Raw genomic sequence first — 10,891 nt, forward strand, 5'->3', positions numbered from 1 at the left:
CCACTGTTCTACATTTTCTCACTGTGGTTTGCTGGAGCCCCAAATCCTTAGAAAAGTCTTTGTAAATCAAAATATGTGGTTAATGACAATTCATTTATGATTTAGAAGAGGTGCAACTACTTTGTCATACATGCCCAAGTAGGTTTGGATAGGTTGTTTTCCTTATTAATAAATAAAATAATCAGTTAAAAACTGAATTTTGTATTTACTCAGGTTATTTTTTTTTATTTACTGTATATTATAATTAGTGTGATGAACAGAAACATTTAAGTGTTACAAATACGGAAAAAAATAAGAAATCAGGAAGGGGGCAGATAATGTTTTCTTAGCATTGTATTTAAATGGGTTTCCATGTTGTATGCAGTTTATAACAGTATATAACAGGTTATCAGTGATTGGTAAAAGGAGATATTTTGGGAAATATGATTCTTTGTTTCCTTGATAAGACTGATACCACTTTCTTCTTTGCCTTCATAATATGACCAACAACCAGTAGATGGTTATTTTAGATAAGCATAAAACTGGAAACAAAGTCAAGAAGGAATTAGCTTCCAGCATTTAGGAATTGAGTAGTGCATTAAAAGTCCTTTGTTTTTGTTTAAAACAAATAGCACACATGTTCAGAATTGCAGGAAACAACTGCACGCATAAAACAATTACCTTATTTATGGCTGAGCTCAGGGGAAGCTGATATGTAGATTTTTTTTTGACAGCCTCTGACCCAGTGAAGCTAATCTTTAGTCTACGTAAACCTCACAAGCAAAACAAGCACAGACAAAATCATACCCGAACGGTTTGGATTTCTGCTGGATTACAGGAACTTGAAAGGGAAAGAGAAAAAGGGAGAGAGGTGAGAAGGGGACGGTGTTATACAGTAGAACAATTGATTGGAGACCTGCCAAATTCTCACATTCCTCCCTTTCTTTTGGGACTCGGAAACCTGGGGTGGCAGAAGGTCACAGGTATTCTGAAGAAAGAGGGTCAGAAAAAAGGTAAACAAGAATAAGGCAGGTAAGAAAGAGGCAAAAAAGAAAGAACAGAGGCGGGATGGTAAAGCATGCATCACCAGCTCACCCCTCCCTTGTCCTCATCGTCTCCTCCCGAGTGTGATCGACTGGAGGGAGGTGCTCAGCTGGGAACAGGGAGAGAGACACCAGCTTTGAGGAAAGGCAGGCACACACAACACGAAAGCCAGTGCTGGAATTGGGTGTTTTGTACTGTAGGTTGCATTGCAGACCTGTTTCTGGAGGGAAACTGAAGGGCTGGACACAGGAGACGGACACAGGAATTCCAGGTCACAAGGGCTCCTGTGGCAGAGCTCAGTCCTGGCTGGGTTGGGCTGGGCTGGTATTCCAACCTCTCCCTCTCACGGTCACGAGCATGAAAGAAGCAGAACCAGAGCAGGAGTAAACACAGGTAGAGACGTGTGTGAGCACAGTCTGGGGGGAAACCAAGAGGCTGGCATCTTACTTCAGAGGTTGACTTCTGGCCTCACTCCATCATGATGGGATTCTCTGTTCAGTTTGCCTGCTGGTTGCTGGTAGTTTTTGCTCTAGGTGAGAACCACCTGGTGAGTGGAGGTTGTTCAGGGAAGTGCTGCAGAGGCAGAGACACAAACTGTTTGACCACTGACTGGAGGATGGACCGTGTGCACGGCACATGCTACTGTGATGAAGGCTGCGTCAGAACTAAAGACTGCTGCTTTGACTACTTCACAGAGTGTCCAGGTGAGTGATGAATGGATGGAACTGTTTATTTTTTGGTGCGCACCTTAACTTTATGATACCCGACCTCTTGCTATCTTCTAAATCTGTTGTCCAGAAGATAAAACAAGACAAATTATCCCCACTATCTGGTCATTAGTGGGCTGCTTATCACACAACATACCTCTAATGAGTGAAGTGGCATGGGTGGATGCATTCCACATTTTCCCATACATGTCAAATTGTGTGCATTTAACTTCAGTCCTTTCCAACTCTTCCTTGTCTTTTGTTGTTTTCTTCAGCTTCTAACATGGCGCAAACCCCACATAATCTCTGATTTTGTGTTTCTTGCATGTGTCTCACCTGCCGCATTACAAAAAAATAATCAGCACACCAAATAACCCCACTAGCTCTGAGCCTAACCTCATTTCAGTGGGCTGGCTGGCCCACATAATGGAATTAGTACAAATATTTTAAGAATGTGGTTCTGTCAATCAGTTGTAGCGATAACAGCTACAGTCAAACAAGCTAGGCACATTTAATATGTGTTATGGGCCAGTAGTGACTAAATCCGAATGTTTAATGCATCAAAGTGGAATCATAGAGCAGGCACAAAGAAAATAAATCACAGGACTCAGTCACTGATTGAGCGGCGCACTTGGCGCACTGTCAGAATACTTGTAGCAGAGCAGGAAGCACTAATTCCACAAGTCACAATCGATGCTTCATTAATCCAAAGTTATTTCCTGGATATTGAGTCACATTCCACTCTTCCACCGGAATATTATAATTATTCATCCCTTAAAGAACAATGGTATATCTTACTGTCGATGGGAATTGTAATCCTGGCACAAAAGCTAAGATCTTAGGGAGTGAGTCTTTGGTTTAAATGCAGTTTAATTGTTCGCTGCAACAGAGGATTTCCTCTAATAACGTTTCTCTCTTGATACTGGTGCCAACATCCAGCTCAGGACTGTGTTGTGAGCGACTGGAGCTTTTGGAGCGGCTGTGCCAAACCCTGCCAGCCTTCGGTGCGAATCCGTGTTCGTCACATAGAACAGCAGCCCCACAACAGTGGCCAGCCCTGCCCCGGCCTTGAGCAACGAGCTGGCTGCAGGGAATACAGAGACCACCTGGGTAGACACTGTGGCTTCAATTCAGGTATACAACCAGATGAACACTCTCTGGTTTTACTGTATCTGCATTTTTGTGTGTGTGTGTGTGTGTGTGTGAAGTTGCATGCATATTTTCTTGCATTTGAGCCTGTTTTGTAATTCATAGATGATCTGGTTTCTCTTATCAGGTCCTGCATTCATCACCAGCATGGCGTTTGCCAAGGGAAGGCCCAAGCACGACAGCTACGGAAACCCCCTAAACCCTGGGTAGGTTTCATATCATGGTACTATAAAGCCTGCAGATGCTCTCTGAAACTGCACAGACCTCAAGAATCTTTAAATTCAAGAGTTGAAAGGTTCATGAATGCTTTCAGGGGAAAAACCTATTTTTTTGTGCTTTGTATCACAAATGAAATTGAAAGGAGATAACAGCTCAACGTTTTCCAACCAACGAGCTACCTGTAGGTGTTTGCCCACCTGGCCTTCTGTCTACAGACCATTAAACATAGCGATGCTGAAAGACTGCCAACAATCCTTTGAAATTAAATACTCAAGGCTGTCACATGAAAAGCGCATACACAAAAGGTTGGGATGACAGTAGGTGCGGTATTGCGAGCAGTTCAAAGCATCTATATGCTTAATTATTGTTATTCCTTTCATTAGAGCTGTGTCCCTGCTACTGGGGATAAAGTGGGTTTTTCTTTTTTACTGATCAGTAATTCCCAATATCGCCTAACCAAGTGATGATGCCTCGATGTCGCTCTCCTGTGCGTTAAGGGTTTATTTTGTTTGAATTCTACTGTCTCAGTATTCCAGGATTTATTTGTTCACCTTCATTACTCTAATCCTGTCGCCCTTTAGGTTTTGTGTGGAATTCAAGCTAGAGTCACGGACGCCCCACTGCACTGTGGAGAACCGGCCCCACACACTGTGGATGCGCTACATAACAGAGGGCTTTAACGTGTGTGTGGCATGTGAACCTCCTGCCATGCGAAACAATACCAGCAGCTGCCAGGGAGACGGTCAGGAATCAGACAAGTATGCAGTTATCGGCCATTTTACATGTGTTTTTCCTCCAGTCCAGATATATTTAAACTGTTTGGCATTTAATTTACAGCTGAATGTGGTCTAAAAGGGCAGACTCTCAGCTTTTATTCTTATTTTTTTTACAAACTGAAGGAACATTTAGGAATGGTGGTTATTTATTATGTAGCCCCCTTTTTCTTTAGGGACCAAAATATCTGACTGAAAAGCTGCTTCATGGACAGATGTGGGCTTCTCGGCTTATTTTTTGAGCAATTTTGAACGTAAAACATCTGGAAAAATTCCAAGTGTACCATTTGCATTTGAAAACTGTGGGTTTGAACCCACAACTTCCAGATTTCAGTGGATTTCTACCTATGTTGTATGTGACTTGTGTTGCCATGATGCCAGGTCTCTCTTGGAAATGAGATTTTTAATCTCAATGAGATTTAAAAACCTGTGAGAGAGGTGGAACTTTAGAAGTGGTGAATGTTTAACAAAGAGATAATAACTCAATGGTGTGCTAAGCAAAGTAAAAAGGCATGATTTTCCATTGATAATTAGATAATTGTAGATGATTAGATGATCCGTTTCACGGTAAAAGAACACCCCTCATAACACCTAACCAAGTGGTGAACATTGCCCAGGGGCAGAAAAAACAAATTTAAACATCTAAAAATACCAGACAAGTTGTGAAACAGCATTTGTTTGGACTAATGAAAGCATAATATGTATGTTTCGTTATTTGAAGCATACAGCAATACTTGCAAGATGGAAGACAGAATGAGAAGGGAACACAAGCCATTCGAGCATGCACTTCAATTCCTGAAGAGCAAACTAAATGGCAAAAAAACTAAAGGCCTGGAAAACCATCAGGAAGGAGGAAACTCATCAATGTGCATGGCTTTCAGTCAGTCTGTCAACCATAACTAACAAAATCCTAAAAGGTAAACATTTTGGTTATGATTATGCTCACTTATCCAGTTTGAGCCCCTGAAAGGAGCTGAATTAAAGCTGAAAGTCTGGATTGAAATTGCATTGCACTTTAATCTATTGCACTACCGTACAGAGCCAAAGTTATGGAAATTGTGTTCCTGTCTACAAAGCCCTAACTGCACGATTTCACATAAAAATCTAAATCAGTTCATAAAACTTAAAACAGCTACAAAATTAGTCCACCTTCTGCTTCAACACTTAATGTGCCCTTGCCTTAAGCTAAGCAGTGCTGAGATCTTGTGAAATTACTATGTGAAACCATGTGCATAAAGTGGTATGAAACCAGTGGTTTAACTGTGCTGCAGGGAGACTGTGCTCCACTGGCAGGCGGTGGGGAACCCGCAGTGCAGCGGGACTTGGAAGAAGATCCAGAAAACTCAGCGGTGCGCCTGTCCTCCACAACACAGTTTTGTCTTCATCTGATATGGATTTCACGTGAACATCTAAAAACCAATCAGTGGGCAGCCTCAACACATCGTCTCTCTATCAACACTAAGAGGCCTAATTTTGCAGATATGTCTTTTAATATGGTCCAGAACAGTAAAAAATATTTAAAAAGAACAGATTCACACACACAAAAAAAGAAAAACACACGTACACAACACCACACCTTCCCCACACACACAAAAAACACTTCCTTTTATTTTGGTTATAAAACAATGCTATTGTACTCTTTTACAAATGTCTTGTCTTACACCTTATTTATCTAAAAAAATGTGGCCTTAAATATAAAAAACTAAAAACTTTTACATCGTTTCCTGTGATTGCTCTCTGGTGGTATGACTGGGTGCACACAGCAGCAGCAAAGCACATACACTGACACGGTTAAGCTTTAGCTGGTCAGCTAAAAAAAGACTAAATGAGTGAAATATACTGTTTTACTGACACATTGTCACATTGTTACACATCGTCAAATTTACCCAGTCACAGCAGACCAACTTACCCAGATCACTGTTCTGTGCTTGAGCACCCTCTGGTGGTAAATTGTTTCAGTGCAAACATAACAGAGCATGCAACTAAAACCATTAAAAAAAATCAATAGAAAAATCAGGTGATTTTATTTACAGGTCAAATGCTACATTGTACGAATTAGAGAAGCTCTGTGTGTCTTTATCCCACTTCATGTGCCCTCGTTAGAACTCTCCAGCGGTCTTTGAGCATGGTGCCGGTGCGTCCTTCAAAGTCATAATCCATTAAGATACGAGACCACTTCCCCTGCCCGTGACGTTTAACACCATCCTTGAGGTACTTGTCCAGCTGGGAGGTCCATTTCTAGATAAAAAAGGAAAAAACATAAACTCCTGCTTTCTATGCTTAAAGGAATATTTATAACTCCTTAAACTGATTTGTGGATTAATTGGTTCTACTTACTTGAGGGGGTTTTCTTGTTTTTTGTGCCTTTTTTGTGTCTGGTGAATTTTCTGTCATCTGGGATAACTCTGATGCTGTAAGGTTTGAAATTAATTTACTTGTATTCAGGCTCAAATATGATGTGCTGGTAAATAAATTTCAAAAGAAAAATTCAGAAACCAATCAAAGCCACAAGAAAATTAAAACCCACCATTACTGGAGATTCGACGTAGAGAAAAATGACGCTTCTTGCATGTATCAGGCTTCCACACATCTGTATTTATGGTTGAGAGTAGTTTCCGTTTTGGTCTGTGGAAGAGTAATACAGTGCGACACAATTATTTCCTTAACCTACATGTGTAATTTAAGTGACCCTGAATGTGACGTGGCAGTACTTCAGACACTGCAGATTTACTGGGATTTTCACAACCATCTCTAGAGAATGGTCCCAAAAGAGAAAATGTCCAGCGAGCCACAGTTCTCTGGGTGAAAATCCCTTGTTGATGTTAGGGGAGAATGGAAACACGGCTTTGAGCTGGTGGGAAAATATGCTGCAGGACAGCAACTCTGAATGCGCATCAAACGTCAAAGAAGATGCGCGACAGCAGCAGAAAGGCACACTGCACATCCTGATGGTCAGAATTTGGCACAAACAATATGAAAACACGGTTCAGGCTGGTGCTGTAGGGAATATTTTCTTGGCACACCTGTCCCCGAAATAGGATTTATGCTTCTATGTGAAATCTATGTCACAGGTACCTAATCAGAAACCCCTCTGAAACTCACACCCCAACTACTTTGAGTGGCCTCTTGATTCCTCCTGTGCATTTCCTGCTTCTTTCGAATGAATCATTGAGAGAACATCAATCCCTGCGTCAACATATGGACTCTCAGATTGAATTCCTCGAGGGAGATTCCTTAAACTATCAGGACTGATGTGAGGGGATGTAAAAAGAAGTGGAAAAACTTCACCAAGGACACTTTTTTTAGCCTCTGGGGAGAAAACAAAACTAAACAAAAAACCCCAAAAGAAACCGGAAAAAGGGGACCTAGGAAGAGAAGACGTCCTAGAATCATTTAGGCTGGCAGAGGATATAAAAGATTGGGACATAACTGTAACGCGTAGTGCACAAGTGTGAATGCCGGCAAAGGCATTGGCCACAAAAGTCTGAATCAGTCATTAGTACCAAGCAAGCATTGTTACAATGCCACAGGCTGCCTGAATACTGCCATATGTCCATCCCTTTATGGCCACAGTACACCCATGTTCTGATGGCTGTGTGCCATGCCACAAAGCTCAGACCATCTCAAACTCGTTTCTTGAACACAACATGAGTTCACTGTACTGAAATGGCCTCCACAGTCACCAGATCTCAATCAAAGAGGGCAGCTTTGGGATGTGGTGGAACAGGAGATTCATACCATGGATGTGCAGTTGACAAATCTGCAGCAACTGTGCAATGCTATCATTTCAATATAGACCAAAATAACTGAGGAATGTTTCGAGCACCTTGTTGAATCTGTGCCATGAAGCATCAAGGTGGTTTGGAAAGCAAAATGGGCTCCAATACAGTACTAGCGAGGTGTACCTAATAATGTGTCTGGTGAGTGTTAAACATATTCTTACTGACCTGTGACATGTGGTGTTTCCTTTCCTGTTAGGACATAAATAAAGCTGAATATTTAGCATGAAGGAGAAGCAGAGTTTAAATAAATGAGGCTTTTCAAAAATACTACGACTTACTTTCTGTCCTCCGTGACATCACTGGCCTTCTTTGAAAGAGAGCTGTCCCGGGGCCCCTCGTCCTCCAAACCTTCAGTTTTGTGTGAGGACTGCACCATCTTTGAAGCTGCCTGATGATCGGAGAGGTAGACATAACACAGACATTTAGCTTTGCTAATTTATGCATACAAATATGACCCTTTCATAAACTTCTAAAAACAACTAACTTTCTGGTCTAAGTACTGCTGTAATGAAAAGCAAAATTAATGAGGGCAGTCATTAGCATACCCTTCCAAGTACAGCCATCAAGAGGTCATTGGCTTGCGTAAATCATTCATAAAACTTTCCTGAATAAGCGAGTCTGTTAGGCCCTGAGGACGACTCTACAGAATGCAGCAGTTTGCCCTTCCAACTAATTTGATGACAAATTGTCAATTAGCTATGACTGATAACGTCACATCAGCACCTTCAGTTGGTCTGAACGCCATTACTCAGGAGGATAAGAGCGTAGTTTCAGCACAAAAGGAGAAAACAAGAGGAGGAGACATTAATATCTGCAAAAATTTGTGTAAGCATTGCCTGTTAACTACCGAGAAACTTTGGACACCTCATGTACACCCATCAGCAAGCCACCAGCGCTGTGATTATCTCTTCACAACAATCCAGAGGTGCGATATATCAGGCAGCAAGTGAACAGTCAGAGCTTGAAGTCCACGTGTCAAAAGCAGAAAAAAGTGGGCGAGCACAGGTCTGTGGATTTTATGATGATGGCCAAACTGTAACTGTTATGCAGCCCCAGAGTCCCATGATGACAAGTGTCCACTGATCGGTGTATTTACCCAAAAAACCTTCCATCTCACTAAGAGTGCAAAGGGGTTTTTATACATTTTGGCTTGGACATAAGTTTGGAGAGACAAGGCTGAGATGGTTTCGACATGTGCAGAGATGGAGGTATGTAGTGAAAGAGCATATGCAGAAGGTTGGTGTGACAAAAGACGATGCTAAAGAAAGGGTGAGATGATCCGCTGTGGTGCCCCCTAAAGCAGAAATCCAAAAAAAGTCGACAATACTTTTTGCAAAAAAACCCAAAACATTTCTAAGAGTTTAAAGTGAATTTTAAACTTACAACTTAGGAAATAAAATATTCAGCCCAGAACCTGAAACATAATACATATAAATATATCTAGTCTAGTTTTTTAAACAAATATTTTAATTTACTCTGTGAACACAGTGCTGTATGACTTGTAGAAACTCAGTATGTAGGCCTGACAAACAACTTGTGAACTAAGGTTGGGGTGGACATCATGTTGGCCTTGATTTTAAAGTAGTAGGGCTTTAAATAACTGAGACACGAACCTGTAGGTTTTAAAGGTTATTCTCAAAATTCTCAGAATTGTGATCTCAATATTGACAATGATAGTAGTGAGTGTGATTTTTCACATAGTTGAGCAGACCTGTGTTCCAATCTCATTCTGATACTGGCTGTGACATAAAACACAGGTTCTGCAGGTGCTGTACCTTGAGAAGGTAGTCAGAAGGATTCTTCTCCAAATAGGCATCCAAGTAGGACTGGACTGTCTCTAGCAGGCGACTGAAGCTGAAGCTCATGAGGAATGGGTGGTAAGTCTCAGCCTGTGCAACTATTTTCGAAAGCTTAACTCTCAAACCCTGTTAAAACACATTAGTTGTTAAAATCGCTTAAAATCTGTTACTGAATAATTAAAACGTTCCAAAATTGACCTTTATTTTGAAAAGGAAAGGGAGAATAACTGCCATACAGACCTGTGGAAGTTCAAGGTTATTCTCAAACCACCTGAGGGCAGAGGAGGCAGAAGACCTTTCACCCTTCTCCAAGCAGACAGCAACAGACTAGGCACAGGGTAAATGTATGACATTAGACTCAAAATCAATACATGCAGCCAACATCAGGACTTAAACCCTGCTCATTTCATAATCAAACATCTGTATAGTTTCAGCACTGGTGTTGTGTTTTCCCCCCCACATAATAAAATGTTTAGTTCCCTCAAAGAGAGCTAAAGGAAAACCACCAGCACTACAATGGATCGTGTTTTAACTAGTTTTGTTAATCACCGTTTCTTTTACTCAAGCATGACGCTCCTTTGTGCTCTCAAAATTGAAAAATGAATATGAGGTGAAACAAACTCTTTCCCTATATTGTTTGTAGCTCAATTACAAGTGAAGTAATCCCCCAAAGGCCCATACTGAGGTAGGAAAAACAAAACAAAACATTATTACCTGTACAATCAAAAGGATGGCAACGTTTTTAAACAAACTTTCGTCTGCCACAGTGTTTTTGAGGTCTGACCAGAGTCTGGCAGCCGACATCAGAGGCATCACAGAGGCATCATCTTCAAACTGCACATCTGAAGAAAAACAGTGTTTTACAGGACAAGGAAACAGGAAGCCAACTAGGATGAAGGACAGAAAGAGTCTGCTGCTGTTAATTTTTTTTTAGTAAAACAGTATACCCCCAGCGACCACTTTATTAGGTACAACTACTCAGCTCCTTGTTAACGTAAATATCTAGTAAGTAAGTAGTAAGTACATGGCAGAAACTCAATGCAGGTAGACACTGTCAAGATGGGATGTGGATGTAACGGGAGATTTAGATCATGCTGACAAATAACCACAATTCTAGGCCACGGAAAGTTAATGCATCACTGATGAAGAGACAGGTGGGTATATACGTTTTTAGTCAGTGATTTCCAACCACTTTCTCATCTTTAATAGTTTTTAATGTAGCTTGCCATCGCCAGTGTGTGAATGTGTGAATGTGTGAATGGGTGAATGACTGAATGTAGTGTGAAGCGCTTTGGGGTCCTTAGGGACTAGAAAAGCGCTATACAAATGCAGGCCATTTTAATAGTTTTTAATGTGTATTTAAAAACTGTGGCATCGTGTTTTCTTACCCAGCAGCTTTCCATGCATGACTCTTGCCAGGAAGTCACAGATCTTTGCTT

General features: G+C 41.2%; 2 protein-coding genes across 2 annotated transcripts; one reads left to right on the forward strand and one right to left on the reverse strand.

Moving 5' to 3' along the window:
* The first annotated feature begins 1,119 nt into the window (after positions 1-1,119).
* On the forward strand, positions 1,120-5,368 carry sbspon (somatomedin B and thrombospondin type 1 domain containing). The gene is made up of 5 exons (XM_005722568.1): positions 1,120-1,727; positions 2,670-2,864; positions 3,007-3,085; positions 3,680-3,856; positions 5,143-5,368. Exons 1-5 carry the CDS (start codon positions 1,502-1,504, stop codon positions 5,258-5,260), a joined length of 795 nt encoding a protein of 264 aa, XP_005722625.1. The 5' UTR covers positions 1,120-1,501; the 3' UTR covers positions 5,261-5,368.
* A 113-nt stretch (positions 5,369-5,481) lies between these two features.
* On the reverse strand, positions 5,482-10,885 carry terf1 (telomeric repeat binding factor (NIMA-interacting) 1). The gene is made up of 9 exons (XM_005722569.1): positions 10,841-10,885; positions 10,167-10,294; positions 9,693-9,779; positions 9,429-9,578; positions 7,932-8,041; positions 7,819-7,842; positions 6,399-6,496; positions 6,209-6,282; positions 5,482-6,109 (listed from the first exon to the last, which is right to left on the reverse strand). The coding sequence occupies exons 1-9, from the start codon at positions 10,857-10,859 to the stop codon at positions 5,948-5,950; spliced, it is 852 nt and encodes a 283-aa protein (XP_005722626.1). The 5' UTR covers positions 10,860-10,885; the 3' UTR covers positions 5,482-5,947.
* Between the last annotated feature and the right edge of the window lie 6 nt (positions 10,886-10,891).

This window comes from Pundamilia nyererei, unplaced genomic scaffold, assembly GCF_000239375.1.
Source record: "Pundamilia nyererei isolate P.nyererei 1_Seehausen unplaced genomic scaffold, PunNye1.0 scaffold00007, whole genome shotgun sequence".
Lineage (NCBI taxonomy): Eukaryota > Metazoa > Chordata > Actinopteri > Cichliformes > Cichlidae > Pundamilia > Pundamilia nyererei.

Bases quoted from the DNA above. Each gene is read 5' to 3' on its own strand.
- sbspon (XM_005722568.1), top strand. From the start codon at position 1,502: ATGATGGGATTCTCTGTTCAGTTTGCCTGCTGGTTGCTGGTAGTTTTT. The intron at 2,865-3,006 runs GTATACAACCAG...TTCTCTTATCAG, and splicing joins ACACTGTGGCTTCAATTCAG to GTCCTGCATTCATCACCAGC. The intron at 3,086-3,679 runs GTAGGTTTCATA...GTCGCCCTTTAG, and splicing joins GGAAACCCCCTAAACCCTGG to GTTTTGTGTGGAATTCAAGC.
- terf1 (XM_005722569.1), bottom strand. The intron at 7,843-7,931 runs GTAAGTCGTAGT...ATGTCCTAACAG, and splicing joins GATGTCACGGAGGACAGAAA to GAAAGGAAACACCACATGTC. The intron at 6,110-6,208 runs GTAAGTAGAACC...TTTTTTATCTAG, and splicing joins AAACAAGAAAACCCCCTCAA to AAATGGACCTCCCAGCTGGA.